The 26,687-nt window shown below is 40.8% G+C and overlaps 1 protein-coding gene across 8 annotated transcripts in view; it reads right to left on the reverse strand.

Annotated features, from left to right (window-relative positions):
• The window catches only part of grin2bb (glutamate receptor, ionotropic, N-methyl D-aspartate 2B, genome duplicate b), a 161,402-nt gene that overhangs the window by 21,657 nt on the left and 113,058 nt on the right, over positions 1-26,687 (reverse strand). For all 8 annotated transcript variants that reach the window (XM_034081898.2, XM_034081889.2, XM_034081868.2 and 5 more), the window contains 9 exons: positions 25,640-25,910; positions 23,075-23,267; positions 11,273-11,387; positions 10,857-11,047; positions 8,963-9,134; positions 6,398-6,551; positions 4,251-4,376; positions 1,776-2,005; positions 658-818 (listed from right to left, as the gene is read on the reverse strand). In XM_034081898.2, the coding sequence (XP_033937789.1) occupies positions 658-818; positions 1,776-2,005; positions 4,251-4,376; positions 6,398-6,551; positions 8,963-9,134; positions 10,857-11,047; positions 11,273-11,387; positions 23,075-23,267; positions 25,640-25,910 (1,613 nt within the window). The remainder of the gene's footprint in view (positions 1-657; positions 819-1,775; positions 2,006-4,250; positions 4,377-6,397; positions 6,552-8,962; positions 9,135-10,856; positions 11,048-11,272; positions 11,388-23,074; positions 23,268-25,639; positions 25,911-26,687) is intronic.

Consider the following 26,687-nt stretch of genomic DNA (forward strand, 5'->3'; position numbering starts at 1 on the left):
AGCTTGTGTTAACCACAGACCCTTTTTCAAGCTTCAACAAAAAAACTCTCCTAAAATCTGAGTGGCTTAGGGATGAGGTAATTGTTGCAAAAATGCTATCTCTTTTCTTGATTTAAGGTCTCACTCCTGCAGCAGTGAATTCGTATCTTTTCTTTTCAGATCAACTCCGATTTTAAAGGTAAATTGATATGACAGTCTGCAGCTTAGTGACAAACTTCAATGAAACTGTTCCTCTGAGCTCTGAAGGCCTCTGTGGTCATTCAGAGGTGCATCCCTGCTTTGCATTCCTAATCTTTAAGCAGCTGGTTTGTGAAAAACATTTAACGACAGGGAGAGAGAAACAGTAAGATACCCGCCTGAGTTTCCGCGGCAGAGAGGGAGAATATGAGCTAGCTTTCATAGTAACCACAAGCTCCGCTGCTATTCTGGGTGCTGATGCACAGCTCTACTGGCTGCCCACCCACATCGCCCTGAATGCTCCCTCTTCCTCTGTCTCCCTCTCTTATTCCTTCATCATCTTTCCTCTGTGTTGCATCAGTACAGGACCTCACAGCTCCATCACACTGTCTCTCTTCTCCCTGCTGAGATCCTTTCAACTCCCTCCCCCCCACCCCCACCTGTCTCTCCGTCCTCCCCCTCTATCTCTCTCCTCCTCACCCGCTCTTCAGACTGTACAGCGCTTCGTCTACGTTCTTCTGGTGGAAGCTGGTCATGTAAGTGTGCATGTCCCGGTAGTTGTTGCGGATGTTGCGCTCTGTGCTCCCGTTGGGCACCGTGCCGAACCGGAACGGCGGTGAGAATTCGTTTGGATTCTGGAACTGTGGCAGGGGGTTTTCCGGAAACGAAACCACACAGAGAAAATGAGAGAGGACACCTCGTTAGCGTTGAAAAAGGCGCTGAGCCGCATCAAACAGCCGTTAATGCACCGTTGAGCAGCATCACAGTGCTAAGTAGACCCACACACCTGGGAGACTCTAGACACATTTAGACAAACATGTACAGTACAACAGATCAAGTTCAAAAATAATCACCACCATTCAGGTCATACAAGTGAGAAAAGATTATTTGAGAGCTGCAACTGATGATTACCTTCATTACTGATACATTGAATTTATCGACTAATCGTTTGGGCTGTAAAGTGAAAAAGTGTCAAACTAATTTAGTTTAACATAATATAAGACAAAAAAAAGTAAGATATAAAAGAAGAGAAGCAGGTCCTCGCTGCAAGTACTTTTTGACATTTCTACGTGAAAATAAATCGAAATTGATGAATATATTGAGGCAACAGGTAGCTTCAATGATAGAATGAGTGTCTCATGTAGTAAGAGTTAAGCAATCATCCGCGGATTAATCAATAATTAAAAGAATTGTAAATTGTTATAACTTTTATATTTTACTAAGAGTGTTAGATTTGCTTTAGATACATTTTAAATGATCACATTTGAAACTTTATGGGTGGTGTTACTTATAGGACGCTCATATAATAATGGGGAACCCCTGAACGAGACGATTCATCTCAATTTATATAAATACTTTTTGTTTTTTCAATAAAATGATGACTCACACTCTGTTTAAATGAAGGTTAACTGAAATACATAATAGAAAAAGGAGAAATCATCTCTATGGCAGCCCTGAATTGTAAACCCAATTATATATTTTCTTACTTAGAATGCTTTAGAAAACTAAAAGCCATCCACGCTCACATCACCCCACATTACACACTTCACACATCTGCTCCTCCGCCCCTCAGCCCCACACATTCCTTCAATTCACACCTTTTTATCTGACAGGCCCGACACCTGGTCCACATACTCCTCTTGGATCATGAAGGCGGCCAGGTTGGCAGTGTAGGAGGCCAGGAAGATGACAGCGAAGAAGGCCCACACTGACACCATGATCTTACTGGTGGTACCTTTGGGGTTCTGCACAGGGACAGAGTTGTTGAAAACCAGACCCCATAGCAACCAGATGGCCTTTCCGATGGTGAAGGAGGGACCGCCGGGCTCTGGGACAGAAATAAAAGAGGAGCGGTGCAAAGAAAGATGACAGAGGGAAGAGAGTGAAAGAAATCAGTCCCAGGTGCTGCTTCACTTTATCTGCATTTACTCATGAGCGCCGTGGTGGGAGGCACTTGATGGATGGCGCCGACAAAGACATGATTTCTTCCCATCCTTTAGTCTTGTCAGCGATCGCAGGATGTGCTGTACGGTCCACGCCCGCTCCTCCAGACGCTGCTGTGACAACCCACTGTTACATACTACCTCTGTTCCACCTACCTCTGCGGCGGCATGACAGGACACACTACCTACTGTAGCTCTGAGGCGGCGGACACAGGGAGGAAGAGAGAAGGGGGGGGGGGGGGGGGGGGGCGTCGATGATGAGCAAACAGCAAACTGCAAACTGCAATTATGCTACAGCTGGAGCAGGCTTTACATAACCCAGCGATTAAACCACACACAGCATACACTGTCATTCAGAAAACACTAACATAACTCCCAACAAAACACCATTACTCTCCCCCTCTCTGCTGCTTGATAAAAAGACTGGGAGCAGCAGATATAACACATCTCTGGTTTTATCCTGAGCGGCTGTTTCAGGATAATGCAATCCTGAGTCAAACAGAGCTAGGTATATACAAAATAGATTGAATCTGAACCATTTTGATGGGTAAATTGATTTGAACGTCTTGCTGGAGCTGAATTCAACAGGGTAGCGTCGCTCCATACTGTCAGACACCATTGAACCTGACACAAATGTTTCAATGTATGGTAATAGATCTACTTAAGTGTACTCATCGGTTTAACAACCCTGAGTGTGGTGGTCTAACGACGTTGTGTAGTATTTTTGAATGGTACTGGAAAAAAAGAGGTTGGAACAGAGCAGTCTTTGTTCTCACGGTGAGGGTAAGAACACTTAAGATCATCCATCTACTGGCTCTTGTCAATGAGCCTTTTCATTAGTGAAAGGGCTTAAGTGACTGTAGATGGAGATAAGTACTCCCAGACCCAGCTACACTCATTCAGAAGGGATTTTCAGAGTCATTTTGCACAAAAAGGTGCTTTCAAGGTAACTAAACAGAGTTATACCTTATATCTTTTCCACCATATTTAGCTCAGTTTGAAAAGGTTATAGACCCATTGCCAGGAGAAGAACATGTTTTTGTCTTTTTCCAGTGTGTCATGTTGGGCATCAAGCATGCACTGAAGGGACGATTGGTATACAATGGAAAGCAGATATTATTATTACATGTCATTTGTTAGATGCTTTTATCCAAAGCGACTTACATACATTCAGTACTGTGGACAATCCCCACAGGAGCAATTTGGGGTGAAGTGTCTTTCCCAGGGACACAACGACATGCTGACTGCAGTGGGACTCGAACTTGCTATCCCCTGATTCAAAGTCCAGCACTCTATCCACTGAGCCACAGCCGCCTATATGGTGATTGGTTACTTCTGTTTCTTATCTGTTACCTATTCAGTCCCTCTGTCAAACTCTGAGACAGAGTTAGTTATGGATGAAGCATTGGAAGACGAACCAAGTCAGGTTGATACGTTTTCAAATGGTTTCTGTTGAGTTTAAATGAAGTGTGTTCATCTGCGAATAATATTACTATCATCTATTACCATAACAGTGTGACTGTAGTCTTGTGGCTACGGAAAGGGAATATAAATGATATGCTTTAATTATAATAAATGCCCAAACGATTTGCATTTATTCTATATTCACGTCAACATGCGTCACATAGCATTGTTCAGGAAAAGGTGTGAAAATGACCTTGATGACCCATGTGTCATTCAGATAAATACCTGTGACTGTGGCAGAGTCATTTGTTAGCAGATTGAATGCAGATTGTAACCTTGTGGATGAAGAGATTGCCGGTAACTGTACTTCAAAAATGTCATCTTTTTGGAGCATCCATTGACTGTGTGTGTGTGTGTGTGTGTGTGTGTGTGTGTGTGTGTGTGTGTGTGTGTGTGTGTGTGTGTGTGTGTGTGTGTGTGTGTGTGTGTGTGTGTGTGTGTGTGTGTGTGTGTGTGTGTGTGTGTGTGTGTGTGTGTGTGTGTGTGTGTGTGTGTGTGTGTGTGTGTGTGTGTGTGTGTGTGTGTGTGTGTGTGTGTGTGTGTGTGTGTGTGTGTGTGTGTGTGTGTGTGTGTGTGTGTGTGTGTGTGTGTGTGTGTGTGTGTGTGTGTGTGTGTGTGTGTGTGTGTGTGTGTGTGTGTGTGTGTGTGTGTGTGCAATCCTCTCACCTCGCCCATCTGCCAGGCAGCGATTGTAACCCACTGGGCTGAAATATTCAAACACAAACACAGCCACGGCCGACACCAACAGCAACATCACAAACATCATCACCCAGACATCAGCACTGAAGGGCTCTGGAACACAGAGAGGGAGGGGGGAGGACAGGGTGCAGAGGAAGTAGAAAAGGGGAGGTGGGGAGGGTTGTGGGAAGACAGAGAGAGGAAGTTCATTAAACCAAATTAAAGAATATTACAAAATCCCCCCCTGGTGTCAACATGATTATTTGTAGTCAGACGATATGTACCGTGTATATGCATTGTTGCAGATTGATGGATTTTGTCTGCGTTTGTGTGAAGCACTTATCAACAGAGCAACTGAGAGGATTGGTGTGAATGGACCGAATGGACACATGTACTCATTGAAATGGGCACATTTTCCACCACTTGCACTCTGCTTTGCAATGTTCACAAACATGGCAGTCTTGGACAAATAACATAGCAGTCTCGTTAGCAAAACATCTCATTACAAGCTCCATTTAGTGGCTGCTCTGGAGCTTTCTACTGCATCATCTTCATCAGCAGTGTTTATCGACAATTAAAGTTCATTGTATCAAAGCCCACTTTTCCTACTATTTATTACGGAAGCCCTGAGACGCAATTTTAAAAAACATTTCCAAATTGGATCAATATTGTTTTCTCTTCTGTCTGTATGTCTTTTAAAACATGTGAAAAATAAGTTTCTCTGTTTTACAAAATGTGTTGTAAGGTTATTTGTAGGAAACATTTCTGTTGTTGTAACACCCATTTCAGCCCACTAGAGGCCTGGCGAAGTCCCTCCCCTTCCGGTGGACCTCCATGGGACCTTATTTCGAAAAAATTATGTATTGAAGTCAATGGAGAGAGAAAGATTATCTTTCGATCCCGTTTGAATTGTGCCACGAATTACACATATGATGTTTGTCAATTTAAAAGATAATTTTGCAAGTAAAAAAAAAAAAGTGTCGTAAAACTGTGAAGTAACACATTTGTTTGTGTGAAATTACACATATGATGTTTGTCAATCTTAAAAAATAATTTAATTTTCATTCCCCACGCCCCAAAATAAATAAATAAATAAATATATCAATTTTAGGAAAAGTAACAAAGTTTGAGCAGTGTGGGTTTTATATGAACAGAGTTACACATATTTGAAGACGCGAAGTGTAATAACTGCAGTTTGCCTCCCTGTCAGAATGACAAAGATCTTCAGTGAAGCACAAGCCCATGATTCTCACTAAATTGTAAGTACAATTTATTAAAAAGATTAGTTCAATGCAACTAATGTCGTCTTAGTGTTATTGCATGATGTTACAATTGGTTTGCCATGAATTTAGTGATGGATTGTAAACATTTGAAATGTAGCATTTAAGTGTTTCTCAGTTACAAGGTTGTTGTTTTAATAAATCAGACACTGATGGTGCAGAGCCGTACTGTACCTCTTTATATAGGCTTTTTTTCCTGATCAGGGGGTACGTGGCTGCATTCTTTTTTCAAAGGGGGTACATTGTTCAAAAAAGTTTGAGAACCACTGATCTATAGGACTAAAAGCAGCAGATTAGTGCTGATTTCTAGCCAAAAGAGAAACATGACATTGAGGTTACATTACATTCTCTGAATTAATTTAACACAGAAGAGAATTTTTTTTAAACAAGTCTTAAAAAATAGCTAACAACAATGTTCTCTTTTACTTTATTAACAATTACCTCTCTCTATACTGTACTGTTTTCAGTTTGGATGTTCCATAATAACCACTAAATGGACCCTGGGGCGGGATTCATTAATGAACTACACTTTATAAAGATTAAGAATGACATTTAAATCTCAGCCACAGCACTTTCACAACATAATGTTGACACACAGTTTGTACAGATCATGTTTTTGGTGATATTCACAGAAAAATATAAACTTTTCAACCGCATATTATATCACCACATGACCAAACTTGTTGTTTTGTGCTGCTGAAAAACACAATGAAACAGTGTCCTTATTTGTGAACAACCTGCTTGTTATCGGTCTGTGATAAGCATTTATTATTCAATATGAGTGTGTGTGTGTAATTGTTCTCTCAATTGTGTGGTTCATCTGCCAAAAGTACCAGGTGTGTTTTTTTTCCTCACCGAGAAAGGCGGAGGGGGACACAGTGCCGTTGCTACGGGAGACCATGACACTGATGCCCGTCTCAATGAAAGGCACAGAGAAGTCGATGACCTGTGACCTCTCCTCGTTAATAGTGAGCGAACCCACTGCCATGTGAGCATTCTTCAACACCACCTGAAGGTCAGCCACAGACACACAGAGACAGACGGGGGGGGGGGAAACGTAGAAGGTCAGTGCTCAATTTCCCTAGGATCGCGGTTAAAACAGAGGGAGATGTGAAAGTCATTCAGTGCTGCAGTCCATAAACAATCCATATAGCAGTCATACATAATAGTAGAGGGGCCAGGGGGAAGGGGGTTCTATTTAGAGGATAAAAACCACATTTCTTAGTTTAAAGTCACAAATCGTAGCGAAACAGTGCAACAGTATGAAACATGGCGTTAATCAACTTTCCAGACCAGTACATTATTGTCTTCTGGATAGGCTCAAATCACGACAATGTCTCAAGATGTGTTGATTCTGGGCTGAAATAACAATAATTTCCTCATTGCTATATATAATTGCAAAGTATCATTTTATCATCCACGCATAAAACACACAGATTTGTGCCTTTATGCCACAGTTCTGATTATCTTTTACGCAAATGTATGACTTTATAATCTCGGGAAGGTTTTAAACTTGTGAAGATGTAAGTATTCTTCCCCTGAATATACCACTTTAAATGATCAAATATCACAGTTGTAATTTTTTCTCTGAATGCTCCCCATTACCTCATCTCCTTTTCATTTATGTTCACCCACAACGACCCTAATAGGCTGTGGTAAAAGCCACCGACTTTGCCACGTATTTAATACGCTATTTTGGTATAATGGGAGCAGCAGGAGAAGGGAATCATTACTACACTAGGTCAGTCTTTGACTCCCAACCAACCCCAGCTTCCATCTGAGTGTGTTTAAGGTATATTTAGCCATAAGTAGCTGGAGCCTCGAGCCATTTATTACAGGGAGCACAAAAGACTGAGTTAATAAGGGATATATTCAGTATGTATGCCAGAGTGAGCAGACATTCTACGCTCAGTTTTTTCTTTCTATGTTTGTCACACTTCTTCATGAAGGCCTTATTTATGTTCTCGTTTCCCCCCCCCAAACAAAATAGTTAGCTGCTTGCTTAGGCATTTCAGGACATGGACTAATGCACCAATGCATGCAGGCACTGCACATTTGCTATCAAAACAAACATATATATATATGCAGTTTGTAAAGTTATTATATTGCCCTGCACATATTAACTTGATTACGTTCCTAAGATGATAATAGGAAAGTTGCTTGTTTTATGCCATTATCAATTCAAATGGACATCACATTGATTTGTGAAGACTGCATTGTGCTGATGTGCTCAGGAGAGCAGGGTTTTTCCCTGAGGCTGTTTCCTCTCTCTCCTTCTCTCTTCCAATCTCTTTCTCAACGTCTCTTTCTTTCTTTCTCCATCTCTGATTAGGAGCCTCATTGCTCTCCTCCTCAGGATTTGCAGAGCTGATCACAGCCCCACCCCACCCCACCTCAGTCCAACATATGGGGAACAAGTGCAGCCTGATGGCGGACAGAGACATTCAGACAGTATATAATTAGACCTATCATCAAAATAAATTCCTCAGGGCTCCAAAACCCAGTTGCAGTAGTGTTAGCATTATTATTAAATGACATAGTTACTTGCTTTTTTATTTTAAAAATAAATTGGTAATGTGTGCATTGATTTCCACATTATAAAAATAATAGTGAATCACAAACTGCTATAAGAGCAGCGATGTTAAGCGGTAAGGCAAGGAGACGGAAAAAACATCAAACATACTACAAACATTAAATAAGTAAACATAAAGTTGAATGAACACATGTAAAAAATGTAATGATTTAAGAATGATTCATCTATAACTGCTGCATTTTTCATCCAGCATTAGATTCAGTGTTGGTGTGTTATGATGGGTTTATGAACAGAAAGGTAACACTGCATTTTAGTTTCAATGGCCACATTTTGTTTTGGTTCATATTTGTGAAGCCGGTATTCGAGTGGTCCAAATTGAGTTATTCATTTTACATTTCAGAGTTACAATTTTCAAAAGGACCTCCATCAGGGAATATTAACACATGCTAAGACAAAGCAAAGCTCGGTAACCAAATTCTCAGCTATACTCTGAAATCACAACGGTTTCTTACACAAAAAAATAGCAGATGTTAAATTTGACCCCTGCCATCCGAAGCGGACTAAGTTTTATAATTACTTGTTTCACTGTGTTATTATAAATACTGTTGCATGTCCTCAGGGAGGCATACTGAATGCACTAAGCTTCAATAAAACATGTACATACAGTAAATGGTGGTAGGAATACTTAAACCACCCACGATGGTGAGTTCAATGTTTGCCAATGCTGAAAAAGACCTGCAGTCAAGGCAAATTTACAAAAATACTATGCTACTTACGATGGAAGTCAGTTAAAAATAATTTAATATAATTACAGTTTAGGTAAAGTCCTCTTGCGATTCAATTCATGCATAACATGTGTATGATTGTGAGTAAAATAAAGGCCTTACCTCCCCAACCATGCCATTCCATGTCCCATTAACCTTCTTGCCATGTTTGCCGTTGGTGACCAGGTAGAGGTCGTAGGTGAACTTGACCGCCTTGGCGATCTTCTTCAGGATGTCGATACAGAAACCTTTGCAGCAGCGCTTGATGTAAATCCCCGAATCCCCCGTCTGATTGCTGGAGGAAGAGGAAGGGAGGGAGTAAAGGTAGAGGAAGAGGAAGTACAGTTTATTTGGGTTCAAGTTAATCAAACTAGCAGATGTAAAAGAGAGAGGAAATAAGCAGGGATGAGATTAAATAAAAGTGAAATAAAACAAGCTGACATGTGTCTGGATTGTGCAGGTTTTCCCTCCCACAAACTCCCCTCAGTTTCTTATTAATACCGCCCATGATTGTATTCCTCCACTAACTATTCCCTATCCATGTCTGTCCAAAATCTCATCCCTTGTACACATTTTGTGAATCCCGTTTATAAGCATATGAATTCTTGAGGCCCAAATTGTGCCGTGTGAGTTCACAATGACCTTTGACCAACACAATCTAATCAGTTCAGCCTAGAGTGCAAGTTGACATTTGTTCCAAATTTAATAAATTCCCTTAAATGTTTTTGAGATATTTCATTCAAGAAAAAAATATGGACTAAAAGTAACCCGAGAACATGGGGTCTATGTTAAGGCATACAATAAAAACACCAGGTACTGCTCAATGAAAACATAAATGTTCAAAACATTTATTGGATACTGTTCGTAGTTTTTTGCCACCAGGCCAAACATTTACTGGTTGCAGCTTCTCAAATGTGAGTATATGCTGCTTCTCTTTGTCATATTTGAGGATACATTGGGAAGATCTTTGGGATTTGGTTTCATCCTGTTTTCATACATTTTTCAATGCATTGAGAAATCTTGTTTTAGATCAAATGATAAAGCTTGGTCTTTTAAATAAAAATCTGCAAAACCCTGTACATCTGGCTCATGGAGTATTTTTCATTGAGAGAAATCCTACATATTGACTGTGGCATATTGCTGCCTTTTCCTGAAATACTGTATGTCATGAAATGTCTGATGGAAGAGACGGACGGATTGAGAGAAGGCGAAAGGGGCAATAGGAGAAAGAACGGGGTGGAAGATCAGTCAATAAGAAAAGCACTGAGCCAGAAATGTAGGACAACCTCATGAGGTTTCAGGTAGGCCAGTGATGGGAAAGGAGGCCATTGAAAAACAATCCGTTATTGCACACCAAGGAGAAGTGGATAGCAAGATGGTGAAGAGGCAGGGAGGGAGGACATCACCGACAGAGACAAAGACAATGATCTAATTAGCAGAACTGAAGCAGGTAGAGGTAATCAAAGGACACCGGGAGATTGTGTGACGAGGAAAATGCTTCAATTGTTCTAAATCAAGGAAAGAAAATAAAGGAAAATCTCTACAGCATTCAGCAGTGACAGAAAATAATAAGCAAATAAACATAAGACGCACAAAAAAAGGCAACATTCAAGAAAAATGTCAAATAAATCATGGATGTGAGCATTCACCTCCATCTTTACAGGCAAGTTTTATTATAACATTGTTTTATTTTTGTATTATCCTTTGGTTATATTAACAGTTTACATAATTATTATGTTAGAGTACTTAAGCAGCTTTTGTGTTTTTTATACTAGTTGAAAATAAAACCGGGTATACCAGAAATTCATATTGCAGCCATTTTGATTATAATGTACTGTATATGTTTAACACTCTTAGTTTCATAAAGAAAAAGTGTTCAATTATTAGCACTTGACTTAAAAATATGCATAATGCATTCACATAGTAAAACAAATCCAGACACACAAACTGTATGTCTTTAGGAAGAAAAGGGGGAAAAAAACGAACACACTTTTGTTTATCATGTCTTAATTCTCACGTTAGTTTTAGCTGTTTTCGGCACGGCACAGTGTTCCTCATGCAGGTCCCACTGAGCGGGTCCACGTCCTCTACAATCACAAACGGCGCCTCCTCCAGAGTCACGATGGACAGGTGGTCCTCCCGCTCCTCCTCAAAGCGAGGCCACACATGGTACCTCATCGTCAGGGAGCCTCTCTCCCACTTGCCAACCTGCATGTGAGAGTGGGAGGGAGACACTGTGATTGATTACGGGCTACTGTAACAGGGACTTCAAGTGGCAGAGGGGCAAAATAGAAGAAGAAGAAGAAGAAGAAGAAGAAGAAGAAGAAGAAGAAGAAGAAGAAGAAGAAGAAGAAGAAGAAGAAGAAGAAGAAGAAGAAGAAGAAGAAGAAGAAGAAGAAGAAGAAGAAGGTGGTCAGGAAAAGAGTTACTCACCCTGTCCCATTGTCTGTCCTTGTCGAGAAGAATGATGACCAGTTTGGGAAACATCTGGTGACCCTTTTCGCTAAATGACAGGTTTCTGCCTTCAAATGTCACATTCATGAGGTACCTGAGAACGACAATTGGAAAATATAAATATAACATTAGAATATACAAGTCAGAAATATGATGGAAGATGATCTGTCAAGCGGGTTGAGCCTCTTAACATTATTTCTTACCCACAACATTACAAATAAATAATGGATAAGAAACATCATTGAAATTTCCCACAAATACTCAAAATTGTGGTGAAATATATAAATGTTCCCAACAGCAAGGCAACAATCTGTAGACAACATATTATTGACATACTATCACTAACGTATTTTTTGTTAACAAACAGCTGCTTATTTACACACCCAGCAGAAACACTCCCATTCATACTACTGTTTAAAAGTCAAATTATGACTTTGTTAGCTCCGATTTGTTCTGTTGACTGAAACGTTTGACTATTTATAATAATATAACTGCTAAATGTGCCACTAGCCAATGTTCACCAGCTAGTTTCTAACTGTGTTTGCTGTTTGGTGCTGAGCAGGTAAAGTTTGTGCTTTTGTTTTTAGAGTTGTTCTGCTGCTACTCCTGCATGGAAACCTGTTCCATAAAATGATGTTCCCAAACAACTACAATTATAACCATTATGATTCAATTTAAACATTATTAAAGTTACAGACGTAATCCACAATAGGTCAACATTGACTATTGCTTTCACACCGAAAATAAACCAGCCACCTGGAAACGTTTCAAAATTAAATTGAAGTTTAGTTTATGGGAACTTAATTTTCAGCCGACCAGACTGGCTGCTGAGAACAGGGTTAAAGAGCGCTTCAACGCTAGACCAAACACATCTGTGATCACAGGATAAGATGCAGCTCCTTCAGCGACAGGCTGCTTCACCCGCTGTGTCTCGCAGAGAGATAACGCAGGTCCTTCCTTGCTGCAGCGGTCAGACTGCACCACCACCACGGCCCCTAGTAGACCCCCACACACATAGGCAAGGTTACAGTGCAGTTTAAGATATGAATAGTTCAATTAAAAGCAGCGACAAAAAGAAAAGTCTTCAGCCTGGATTTAAAAGTAGTCAGAGTTGCAGCGGACCTGCAGGTTTCTGGGAGTTTGTTCCAGATATTTGGAGCATAATAACTGAACGCTGCTTCTCCATGTTTAGTTCTGACTCTGGGGACAGAAAGCTGACCAGTCCCTGAAGACCTGAGAGATCTGGATGGTTCCTAATTTAGCAGGAGGTCAGCAATGTATTTTGGGCCTAAACCATTCAGTGCTTTATAAACCAGCAGCAGTATTTTGAAATCTATTCTTTGACACACAGGAAGCCAGTGTAAAGACTTCAGAACAGGAGTGATGTGATCCACTTTCTTAGTGTTAGTGAGGACTCGAGCAGCGGCGTTCTGAATCAGCTGCAGCTTTCTAATAGATTTTTTAGTGAGACCTGTGAAGACACCATTGCAGTAGTCGAGTCTACTGAAGATAAAAGCATGGACACGTTTTTCCAAATCCTGCTGTGACATTAGTCTTTTAATCCTAGATATATTCTTTAGGTGATAGTAGGCTGATTTAGTAACTGTTTTAATGTGACTGTTGAAACTCAGGTCAGAGTCCATGACTACACCTAGATTTCTGGCTTTATCTGTTGGTTTGAACATTGCACACTGAAGCTCAGCGCTAACTTTTATACGTTCTGCCTTGGCTCCAAAAACCATTACCTCAGTTTTATCTTTGTTTAATTGGAGAAAGTTCTGACACATCCAGTCATTGATTTGTTCAATGCACTTACTCAGTGTTTGAATTGGAGCATAGTCTCCTGGTGAAATTGTTACGACATAGACAGGACTGGAAAACCCCTGTTGTGCAATAACACTGTCTGTAAGTATACAACTTTGTGCAATATAACCAACTGCAATTTCACCATTATTTTTATACATATTCTTTTTTCCTCTCAGTTTTTTTTTTACAAATAAAGGATTTCTGATTATGATTATTTTCTAAGACATGAGACTAACAAGCTCACGGTTAAAACAGTCCCTCCCACTGAAGAGAAGAAGAAACGGACACATAAAATCAGGGACCCTATCTTATACATTCAAAAACACCATTCACAGCTGGTCTTTTCAATGACTCATATGCCAGGTCAAATATTCAGTTGTGAAAAAAAGGAATGTTCTTTTATCAAATGTGGTTCAGAAAATAATATTATCTCTTTACATTTCATATATTTATATGTATTTTATTTTTGAGTGTTTTTTTATGTATCTTTGTGTGGAAATATAAATCTTGGTACTTTATTAGAACATTTACATTTACTTTTGTTCTTCACAACACTTTTCAGTTTCCTTGATTTTTATATATGTTTTTCATTGTTTTATTATTTGTCTTTGTTTTGTGATGTATTTTGAGACACAATACGAGATCTGTATGTGGATCAATAGAGTGGAAAGCTGTTGTATTTTATTAGTTTACATGTTAAAAATGATGTACTACTCCTACTATTATACTACTTTTAAAATGCCCTATTTTGCTTTTTGGGTTTTCCCTTTCCTGTAGTTTTGTGTGAATGCAAATGGTCTGCAAAGGCTGAACCCTGAGTTCCTTCCATAGGGAGTGTCTCTCCCCCCCCCCCTAAGGCTAAGGGTTCTAAGCAGTTGACCAATCACAACAGAGCCCAACCAGCTAACCATCAGAGCAGACTGGGCTCTGGTTTCAGACAGAGGGTGAAAAGAGGAGCTGCAGCACAGGCAGTATGAGAGAAATAAATACCTTTTTTTAACATTAAAGCATGTAAACTGAATTTCATACAAATATGAACCTGAAAATGAGAATACTAGGGCCTCTTTAATACTAATATAAGTAGCAGGACACTGCTTTGGATGTTGGTGTTCTCCGCATTGATCAACTCCAACGTCGTAAAGGTTAAAGTTGCTTAGTTAGCCTCTAGTACGGCACAGATGCTTGGTCATCTTTGATAGGTGGCAAAAAAAATTGTACCTGATAGCCTCATAAACATAATGAAGGAGCAGAGGGAGCTGTGTCAGTCAGAGAGAGAGAGAGAGAGAGAGAGAGAGAGAGAGAGAGAGAGAGAGAGAGAGAGAGAGAGAGAGAGAGAGAGAGAGAGAGAGAGAGAGAGAGAGAGAGAGAGAGAGAGAGAGAGAGAGAGAGACAGCAGTGAGAGGTGTAGGAGAGAGTATTACCCGTCTGTATGAATACACAATCATATATGTGTGTCAACAAGTGTACAAGCAGTGGCAGATAAGCTTAAATCATCTCGCTTTCTCGCTGCCGCCTCCTTCCCGCACTCTTCCCCGTCCTGATCTGTGGGCTGCAATCACCATGGAGATGCTCTGCCTCTGAAACAATCCACCGGAGAAATAAATATCTTCTCTGATTTCAGGAGTGAGGGGCTGCGTATGTGAGTGTGTCAAATGTACCCACCATCATCTCCAGCCAAGTCAACAGTGTGAAAAAAAGACAATTAAACTATTCAGATGAGCAGCCGACCTGAAACGTACCCAAGATTTTATCACAAGTACCTCTTACTAGGACATTCAGTAACTCTATCTGGAGTGTCTTTGACTATATTTATATCTCGCTTCACACACGCTTTGAGAAAGTCAATAATGTGCCTCAAGCTTCCATGAAATGCCTATTGCTGCACACTGGCTAGCACACTGTAAGTGCTATAATGTGTGTGTAACATGGGATTAGCCTCCCAAACATAATCTCGGTGTGAATAGGAAACCGAACAGATCAAGGAGGTGTGTGTGTGTGTGTGTGTGTGTGTGTGTGTGTGTGTGTGTGTGTGTGTGTGTGTGTGTGTGTGTGTGTGTGTGTGTGTGTGTGTGTGTGTGTGTGTGTGTGTGTGTGTGTGTGTGTGTGTGTGTGTGTGTGTGTGTGTGTGTGTGTGTGTGTGTGTGTGTGTGTGTGTGTGTGTGTGTGGGCTCAGGAGGTCCAACTTGTTGTCGCCATGGAGACTTCTGTGACCAGTAGCGGCCTCTACTTCGTGTGTGTGTGTGTGTGTGTGTGTGTGTGTGTGTGTGTGTGTGTGTGTGTGTGTGTGTGTGTGTGTGTGTGTGTGTGTGTGTGAGTGTGTGTGTGTGTGTGTGTGTGTGTGTGTGTGTGTCATCGGGACAGAGTTGACATGTGTAAGCATTACGCAAAACGGCAACATAGGGACACATGCAAGGAGGGTCTAATGTAATGTGTTGCCATGGCACCCACAACCACAGCAATTTTTCCTGCAATCAGCTGCGTTGCCATAGGAACAGTAATGTCACCCTCAGAGGGGCTGGTTAACAGAGAGGAGTATTATTTTTCTGTCCAAACCTGAGTGTTTACCCACTTCCCCTCATGCTGTCTTTCACTCTCAGATCAATCTCTCCATCTCACCTCTGAGTAGCGCATCAAATCACACATCAATAGGATTCGTTTGCCCGCACATTAACCTGTGCCGGCACAAAGACTGGTGCATGCTGTGAATTTACAGCAGAGGAGGCTGCTCTTTTTTCTCTTTTTGTGTCCCTGTTCTATTGATGTAGATTTTATGCGCCGTTTGATCCCTTCTCATGTCAGAATTTCTCTACTTAAAACTACTGTGCACAGCCATATGCAGCACGGCTCACCAACTGTTCCCCAACTAATCACTGGCTGTGAGGGGAATTTATGTTGTAGTTACAGGGACACTGAATCATCAATGGCAGGGACACAATCCCGCTTCTTCCAGTCTAATATCTCGTCATATGTGTTTGAGGACCACTTGATCACAGGGATGCAATTATATATATCCAGGATGTGCATTACTGCAAGTAAATCTGTGGATTGCACACACACACACACACACACACACACACACACACACACACACACACACACACACACACACACACACACACACACACACACACACACACACACACACACACACACACACACACACACACACACACACACACACACACACACACACACACACACACACACACACACACACACACACACACACACACACACACACACACACACTGTATGGATGGGTGGATGACTCATAATCTGGGAGATGACTGCAGAAGAGTTACCAACTCCTGATGAAATGACATTATATTTCCTGTAGGGTACACGGACGATGTGAGGAGACTGTAATATGAAAGAATTTTAAAAATATGTTAAATTATGCTAAGAGTATGTACGGTGTAAGAGCTGTGCCACTCAGGGTTCACTCCAGAACAAATTACATTCACACTGCAAGCCTCAGTGCTAGATCTTAGATTTATTGTTTTTAATTTCTGCTTTTTGTGAAGCAGCGGCTGTTACTCCTGTACCGAGGTGTGTGAGTCAGAGCCAGGCGTGGTGGGATCGTGACATGCTTCACTAAAACATATTTCATCTGAAAAGTAAAGAATCTCCAGGGCTACTTTTAACTACATCTAGTGATGTTGCAATGTACTGTTATGGAGGATAACCGTGATATTTCAAGAATTAAATATTGTTATTGTTATCACGTTCACACATAAAATAATAGTTTGTGTTGTGAATAATGAAATAGCAAGAGCCATCAGCCTGATTGTGTATAGCATGACTCATCATCGTGTTCATTAAATAAAGTCCAATGACAGCCAGTTTGGTAAAAGTCAACTGTTTTACCAAGTGACTCAAAGTAGCCACCAACTAACATCTCTCCCAGATACATTGTTGGCTTTTACTAGAAAATCCCCCCAAAAATTATTGATTGGGACTGAAACTGAATACAAAAAAACCATACAAATAAAAAAATAAATGTGTTGTTTATTTATTGACTCATTTATGGCTGGTGGCTCCCCTCTGTCAGCATGAATAGAGAGTGATGTGGACAACTCATAGGAGAGATGGGAGGCTCTGAGTGTCTTTGAGCTGCAGCCTATAATAAGTGAGTCCAGAGGAGCACCATGTGATCTGAGCCATGAGGCCCCCTGTGGAGCAGGAGACATCAGACAGTATGTGGAGTCTGGAGAGAGAGAAGTGAATCAGAGACCCCCTTCTCTCATGTAAAATGTGAACAAGGAATTAACAGACAAGGACACTGACCTTCCACAGTCTGCAAAACTTACATTCAAATGTTTCTAGTGGTCGTCTCTTATCTCAGGAAAAATCATCAGATTTTGTTTCACGTAACATGGATTTTTCTTTAACAGCACTTTACTAAGATGTCTTTTTGGAGAGAAGTTATTTTTGGACAGGGTTAGACTGAAACGCTAAAGAGAAACTCAAACAACCTTTTCCTGATTGACAATTGTAATTTGCTTGTTTAAAAAGGCAAAATAAGTAACTTGTACCCAATACAAAAAAAACTAGACCAATGTCAGTTTTACATCATTAAAATATAATAATTTTAAAATACTGCAATATACACAACACACTGGTTGTTTTAGAGCAGTGGTCGCCAACCGGTCGATCGCTATCGACCGGTCGATCGCGAGTGTGGTGCGGGTAGATCGCCGACCGTTAAAAAAAAAAGTAACGAAAGAAAGAAAAATAAAATAAAAATAATAATGTTTGAAAAATACGTTTTTAGATGTAAACCTATCATCCACCGCCCCGTTAGCAGGTGCCACTTGATTAATGTATATTTGAGACACCTCAATAATATAATACATTAACCGTGCTTTACGTGAAACTCATTATGACACGAGAGGACGGCAGGACTGCAATTTCCCGTGTTCAGTGAATGCAACAGAGGCAAGTCACCAGACCAATCAGAGAGTTGCATGGAAATACACGTGTGCTTGTGTCATTCAAGCTCGGCTCTGTGTGTGTGTGTGTGTGTGTGTGTGTGTGTGTGTGTGTGTGTGTGTGTGTGTGTGTGTGTGTGTGTGTGTGTGTGTGTGTGTGTGTGTGTGTGTGTGTGGCAACAGCGCATTTAGTGGGAGAGGGAGAGAGGGAGAGAGGGAGAGAGAGGGACCGGTGCTAGCGGGGACCGGTGCTAGCGGGGACCGTGATGTTAGCATCTGGTTAGCTAGCTGCACTAACGGACATAAGGAGCTGTTTCCACAACAAGCTGGAGGAGAGTCCTCCCCTGTCAGACTGAGGGGCTCAGGTGAGCTAAAGGACTCTCTGAGTGTTTAGAACGGATTTGTCACAAATTATTCAAAAGATTATTTCCGCGGCACACCTGCATATGATCATTATAGTTATACAAACAATAAGAGAATAAATGAAAAACAGTTATGAAATACTATATGGCAGTAAAACAAGAATAGGCCTACAGTTTAAAAGGGGAGTGATTTGTAAAATATCCATAAAGAAAAAGAAAATCTGTTTACAGTTCTGTTTTATATGGATGTTGAGAGATGTATCCATAGATCTCTTCATGTTGCTCTCAAAGTGCACCAGATTGATGCTTTTAACTTCAATATTTAAAAACAAATCTTCCCGGGGGAGCATCCCCCCGGACCCCCCTAGAGGAGGTGAGGACCCCCCCTAGAGGAGGTGAGGTCCGCCCCCCACTCGTAAAAAAAGCACTTTACCCCTGCCTATATGCCGTGAGCTGATTATGGAGCCTTCATTGTAACAGTAATTCAGATGCAATTAGCCTATATAAAAGGCCTCAAATTGGAAGCACTGTCTGGGCCGTCTTTTTCACTCAATTCCGCAATAGGTAGATCTCGCCTTTCACCTAGGCCGAGGTCGGTGATCTTGGGCTTAAAAAGGTTGGTGACCACTGTTTTAGAGTATATATATTATCAGAGAAATAAGCTGAGCAAACGTTGGTTGCCTGCAGTCTTTCTCTCCATAAACTTTATCAGACGTTTGCACATGAAACTGTTTAAGTAATTGTTTTTAACAGTTTCAAGAACCATGTTCATTTATTTTGGAGACGAGGAGACATATAGGGATACTTTGGTTCTCTGTAAAACCCTCCTGAAGAATGAAAAATAAAGAAATCCTAACAGGGAGGAGCTGAGAGCAACGACAAACTCCCGTGATCCCACGCAACCAAATTCTGTCTTTGTTATTGTTTTGAATGACAGAAAAAAAAAAGTATGTTCTGCCTCTGATGATCCACTTATAATATATGTTGTGAGTTTGTTGACATTGTTTCCTTTTACTGTTTGCTACACACACCTGACACCAAGTCTTTAGAAACCTGGATTCAACAGAGCCCTTTCCTTCGTGTTTATCAAAGTCCAACAAGAGCCAAATTATTTAAAACGACTGTATGTGTATTAAGTTACTACACTAAGAAAACTTAGTGGCTTAAAAAACTCAAACTCAAATACAAATTGATGGAAGTAAAACATAAAAAAGTACATTTATGTACTTGCAGTAACACTGAAACATGTTATAATCTCGTCACAGCACTGAACTTTAAACAGATGTGCGATGTTGGTCACAGATCCAATAACTAAAAGGCCATATGAAATATCGATTGGTTATAATATCAACAGCAATTAAATGTCCCTCACAGGAATAAGGTAAAGGACACAGATGAGTGAAACGAGGTAAATAAAAGTAACCCTGTCATTAAATACAATAATCTTCCATCTTTACAATGTATGTATATATAGGAAATTAGGATTTGTGCCAACATTTCGTTCTGATTAAGGGTTCTAGCTTCATTTGATATAATTGAAAGTGCTTTACAGTGAGAATGGACTGCTGTAAGAGCATTGCAGAGCCAGAAAAGTGAAAGACAGGAGAACCAAGGGGGGGAAATCTGACAATACTCAGTCCTACAGTAGTTCAGATAAGAGAGTCTGAGTGACATGGCGTGCAGGAGACACGTGTACATTTCTGTCACACCTCCAGGGAAAGAAAGGGTCTATAAAAAATACGTAATTTGTTCTCTCAATGTCCAAAAGCGCCATGAAATTGCCTTCTTGACTTCTAAAAAACTGTGCAAGGATTTATAAGACCAACACTTTTATTGAGCCCATTAAGAAATGTAATAACATCATCTACTTTAAAGGTGAGACAGAATGAGAACAACATGCATGAGGCAGCACACGGGTCAGTTGGCCTGCAGACGAATATTACTCACTGAGCTCTAGTGTACGTCTCGGACTGCAGCCGGCCCAAAGACATGAAGACAAGCGTCAGATCACATGAAAGTAATCTCACTTCAAGTTATTAATCATCACTTGCATCATATCTACCCGTGTGGCATTTCAATCAGCACAGGGATTTGAGAGGCAATTCGAACGCAAGCGCACAGACAGATTAAAAAATAATAATAAGAAACATCTCTTCCCCTGCAACATACAACCCCTGAATGCCTGAACCAAAACCACTTGGAGCACATTTTCTCATTACCCAAACGTTCCTGTCCTCTCCGTCTGACAGGAAATACAATGGATGGCCTCTAGAGCTATGCCTGTGTGTGTGTTTACTTATTTGTGTTGCGAGAGTTTTCTGTTCATGCATGTATTTATATGCGTGTTTCTGTGTGTGTGCCCCATAAGGTCAAGCAGCCCCTAAACAAATTTGAGAGCGTGACTCACTGGGGCCTCCCATCTCTCCTGTCCATCAGCGCTGACAGGATGGCATGCTTACCCAGCATGCATGCAGCCCACTGTGGTCTCCAGCGATACAGGACCACGCAGAGACATATGGCCTTATTATTGCTTTTGTCTCTGGGGGTGAGGGGATGGAATAGGTGGAATTGTGTGTGTGTGTGTGTGTGTGTGTGTGTGTGTGTGTGTGTGTGTGTGTGTGTGTGTGTGTGTGTGTGTGTGTGTGTGTGTGTGTGTGTGTGTGTGTGTGTGTGTGTGTGTGTGTGTGTTTCAGGTCTCTAGGGTTACCACCAAAAACCACCAATCCAGAGTCTCTACTTTTGCTCAGTCAAATGGAGAAAAATTGGATGGTTTGTTGGAACGAACACAAACACACACACACGCACACACACATCGTCCCAGGTGTGTGCCTGACGGATGATTGAGAGCTAACCCTGTGTCTGATAGCGCCCTTTGGGGACTGACATATTCATGGCTGCGGTGTTATTGTTTTCTCAGGTGTGTTGGTGGCGGATTGCTACACAGCACGGATAAGTGCCCCTGATATTAAAAACAGAAACATGGGTAAATGAGACCCAAATCTACAGTAATACATCTACCTCAACCTGGAGATTAATGCAGCAGTGCCTGGGGAGGTTGCATAATATTTCCCTAGTTCTTTATATTCCTCAAATTCAAACTGACAGTGAGACAAACAAACAAAAGCAGAGAAAATGTTAAGTAAAAGGAAAACAGAGGGATGAAAGGCAGGCAGGCACATAGTTGTGTAAGGCTGAACAACATCTAATAAGGAACGACATCAGTAACTCTAAGCCTTTATTAGATTAAACCCTGAAGAGCAGTACAATGTCATGCTATAACAACATGTGTGTTTGCATGTGTGCTTCTGTGGGCTCGCTATGACTCCACTCTTGTTCTTTGGCTCTTTTTTCATTAATCCAGATGTCCCCGAGCATTCAATTAACTGTGGAATCGCTGATCAATGTGCACTGTAAAAGCCTGCCCTATGAAGTTAAATGGGGATTAATTATTGAATACCAATGCTCCTGCTTGTTCTGTAATGTGCCAAAAAGCGAAAACAAGGAAGTTCAGAGGAAGAGGAAAAGATGGCTGTGGGTTAAGCTAAAGATAATACAAAGTGTTGTAATAAGTCTGAGGCCTAATGTCCCTGTTCATCTCAATGTTTTTATTGGCTAATTAAACAGATAGTGGTTCTCCTTAGGGAACGTGTTGTCTTTTCTGTGTGTATCTCCAGTCTACAGTATGTTGTACTGCCCGTCTGCTGGACTTATCGTCATATTTTCTACTGTGTTTCAGCCACAGAAAACTAAACCACACATTTTCTTCCTGTGATGATATAAATACATTCAGCCATTCTTGTTGTTTTGTACATGATCCCATTCTCATTTTTGTAAAATATATTACAAAGCAGATAACCATTAGGTTAACATGGTGTATTGCTTTTTCATTTGCCATGTTTTTCCAGCAAAGTAAGAATGTCTTTCCTGTACCAGGTAAACACTTAAAGTAGTATTTAATCAGAAGCACAGCTTGTGTATTAGAAGTGACAACCCCAACAGACAAAAGATCTGTGCTGAAAGTGTGAATTAAAACAAACATGTTCCAGTCATTCACAGTCATTCTCAAACAATGGGTCAATGTATTAAACAAAAGAGCTTCTCTGGGTTTGACAACTGTCACTAGCAGAGTTTATCAACTGGATGAAGCTAGTGTAAGCTAATACTTATTTATCATAAGTAGCATGTAACCTTACCAAATAAAATAAGTGAAAAAAATAATAATTTACTTAAGTCTAAAACTTACCTGAATCTATATAATACAATTAAATTGCTTGATTTTAGTTAAGCTTTTTCTTCTCAAGAAATCACAAAACGAAAGTGGGATCACAATTGAGAGTGGAAGGTCTAAGATATTGGTCATACAATGCACTTCCAAAGTATGGTCAACAAGTGTTGAAACACTCTGGGTTTCACTCATTGCCAGGAAAAAGCAGAGATAGAGTCTCTGCTCCTTTTCCTGTTGCAAATTCCAAAACAAGAGTGCAACGCTTCAGCATGTAGAGAAATCTAAAGATGTGACAGCCCTGTCATGGCTGGTAATAGTTGGTGATATATGATTGGACAGAAGCTATTCCGGTGTGTGATTTTACTTACACATGTTCAGTGTTCATCACTAATATTTGTATCTTTCTACCCCCGCCCCTCCTTCCCTCCGCCCGCCCCTCCCCGCTGCATTGACTCACTTCAGTATTTCCTTGGAGTGGCCAGTGTTGGAGCCCTTTTTGTCCGGAGTCCCGAGGCAGCTGGACTTCTGCAGGGTGTGCGGCCCCCGGTCCAGCATCATGGTGGAGGTCGCCGTGGCGATGACAGCCACTGCATCACGTACCCTGGCCTCGATGTTGTAGTCCCATTCGTCATATGATACAGAGATAAGCCCTGGGATAGAGAGAGAGAGGGATGTAGAGAGAGGTGAGAGAAAAAGGATGAATGGAAAGTGGGAAAAGAAAGAAATATGGAGAAAGATGAAAAGGAGAGGGGGGTAGAGAAGAGAGTGAGGTTACAAAAAGGCAGGCAGAGTGCGATAAAAAAATGCTGGAGGGGGAAAATAAATGAAAGCCTTTTATAAGAGGCTGAAAAGTGGCAAAACACTGGGACCAAATCATGAGGGCAGTCATACCTAAAATATCTTAATTTTACACAAGCCACAGTCAAAGTGTTACAGGTTGAAATGGCATGAAAACAAGCTGCTGAATGTGAGCGTCAGTGGAGACCACCAACATCCCTCAGCTCATTTAGTTATGCTTGGCTTTCCAAGCATGAGGAACTGCTGGCTATCACATGTCAGCATCCATTTCTTACACCCATGAACAACTGCGCTCTCAGGTCATTTTGTGTGGCTGGTTTGGATTATGTGTTCACATTTGAAACATTAAACAGTACATATTTTGGAAAAAAGGCAAAGCTGCATGTTCAGACAGCCTTGGTGTTGTTACTGGTTTCACACACAAGTTAAAATGTGGAAATACAGGAGTCAAAATAAGCGCTTCAGACATGCTTGGTGAAGATGAAGGTGTGAGGGAAAGCTACAGTAAAATGACAAAGGGATTCAGAGATATTTTCTGAATACTACCATTAAGACGCTCATAATGTCTCTGGTAAGGCCGGCTCACAGCTGATGGCCACACTATAAAAATAATTATCTCATATCTTTGTAAGAAATTGCACGATAAAACGATATAAAATGAACAGATATGACCCCCTAAAAGTCATTCACCTGAAGTTAACAGAAATCTGTATGCACCTTATCTCTGACTTGCCCAGTGTAGTGCAAATAAACAATGAGGACATTTGCATATATGCAAACCAGCCCATCTGTCACTTGTGCCCACATTTCAATATGAAGCTTTTGGAAAACTTACCACATAATATTGTAATACAGATTGCAGTGTTTAGCTCTACAGCAATGAAGCAGAGGATAAACAGGAAGCATTTCAACCACTCCGAGTGTTTTACATCCTGTGCCCTGGGTAGGATGTTCACAGTTTAAAAAGGATGCTTGATGGCACAGAGCATCAAGAGGGCACCAGAGCTGCAGTTTGATTACATATATTCTGTATGACTTTCAGGGCATGTTTTAGGACAAACAAACCCTGGAAAAATCCCTCTGAGGATGTTCATCTTATCCAGTCAAGTCAAGTGGTGTCAATTTTAAAAACTGCTAATAGCACCATTGATTGAGGAGAGAGAAAGAGAGAGGGAGAAAAAGAGAGAGCGAGAGTTAGTTGTTTTGGTGTTGTTTACGCTATAATTAATAAAGATGCATCATAATTAATTTGGCAATAGTTACTTAATGTTTCAACTTTGACATGAGGCACCTAATGAGCTCCTCTCTGCAAAAGCCTTAATTACCTGCATTTGTTATGTCAGCAACGGTAAGAGAGTATCTCTATTTAAACCATTAAATGTTAAGAACACCTCTTACTCTGTTTCACAAGTATAGTATATGCTGGTCTTTTGTGTTAGGCTTGTTTTAACAAGAATTCTTTGAGATTTGTTTTGTATTCCATAAGAGCATCCACCATGCCCCCAGGCTCACACGAGAGCCATGTCTCCAGCGTAACAATAAGGGACACCTGATGATGATTTATTTTAATTTGACGTTTGCTAACAATGTGAGCACAAAGGAGGGAAATAGTTTCCAGAGTCTGCAGTATCCCCTTGGAAATAAACCTCACTAGCCTTAATGACTAGTAAGCAGAAGCCCTGCCCCGTCTCAGCTCTACGTCTGAAGTGTTTCAATAATGTCTTATGGTTTTAAATTGAAAGAGAATACAAAGAAAAGTACAGTCGTCCTACTAAAGATCAGGTAAGAAATAGACCACTTTGTGCAACAATTTAATATCTGTTTTGATCTTTTTTTCCTTTAGAAAATAATTTAGAGGGAATCAATAATGCGCATGCAGATAACAGACTGAGAAGTAGAAGACATAACTTCGTGTTTTTAATGTTTCTGTTTCATAAGAGTTGTATGGTTCTCATTTACATCATCTATATATGGATTATGATTAGTATTCTTCTTTACTCAACTGCATGTACGGTGTTGACTGGCTTTGAATTGAATTTCAATTGTTATGATCACTTACATATTGACTGTGGACCTCTGGAAGATTAGGTAACTGCCACAGCCTCAGTTGATGGGGTTCCTTTGAATAAACCATGTCATCTATCTAGGGTCTGACTCAGCAGGTGGATCAATGCCAGAGTCAGCGTCTATCTTCGTGAAGCGGGCCGCTGGTGTTTGTGTTTACCTGTGGGGAAGACGTTGGGGATGATGTCTGCGTCTCCAGCAACCAGCGAGGGCACGATCCAGGTGAAGCCGTACCCTGTGAGGCCCACAGAGTGAGCCACCTCGAAGATGGTGCTGGCCTCCTCCTTGGTGCAGTAGAGTAGGATCACCGGACTCTGCAGTTTTTTCAGCTGGTTCTGGATCTTGGAGTCTCCGTCTTCCAATGACATGTCCAGCAAGAAGACTTCTTCCAGCTCCCAGCCCACAAAGCTGTTATCGATGGTGCTTCGGACCTAGATAGGAAAGGGAGATTTAGAAAAAGCGTAGGCTGCTCACATACAGTCAAGTTGTTAAGAGAGATACTGGAACAAAATTGACTGATATTTCTCCTCCTCCAGATCCCACATTGCAAAACTGTTCTGTCTTTACACATCTCCTGGGAGTAGGACAAGAGTGATGTTAGGTAGTGGAAGCTCTCATGAAAATCGTGTCTTTTTTATTCTCCCGAGCACGACACCACAGGGTTAATAGATTATATGCAGCAAGGAGTGATTTGAAGTATTAAGGAAGCTACATTTGGACATGGCATTAAGATGAAAGACTTGTTTTTCTTTCAGAAAGAGAGTAATAGCTGTTCCTTGAGGTAATCAATTGAAAGGGAGTCATAGAGGTTGAGTAACAGGCAGACCGAGAGCAGCCTTTCCCATTATAACTATTATTTTCCTCTGTATTGAAAGAAGAAAAAGGAACCTTGAATCTCTTAGCTGTGTCTGATTTTTGCTCGAGAGGAGAGATAGTAGGATAGAATGGGATTTTGGCACTGGAGCTTTTCTTGTTGCTCAATTCATTGGGGCTTTGAGTTGTTAAAAAAAATGTTTTTCAAATATTGTTTTCAGCTATACAATAAGAACAGTAAACAAAAAAAAAAGGCAATTTGAGACTAAACATTATATACATTCAATGTAGTTCATAAACAATAGGCACTAAATATCCTGATTCATAACCTTCCTTTAGATTCATATATGCCAATTTCTCTCTTTAAAACCCTCTAAATTTGTTCAGAGAAGAGA

Source organism: Pseudochaenichthys georgianus, chromosome 1, assembly GCF_902827115.2.
Source record: "Pseudochaenichthys georgianus chromosome 1, fPseGeo1.2, whole genome shotgun sequence".
Lineage (NCBI taxonomy): Eukaryota > Metazoa > Chordata > Actinopteri > Perciformes > Channichthyidae > Pseudochaenichthys > Pseudochaenichthys georgianus.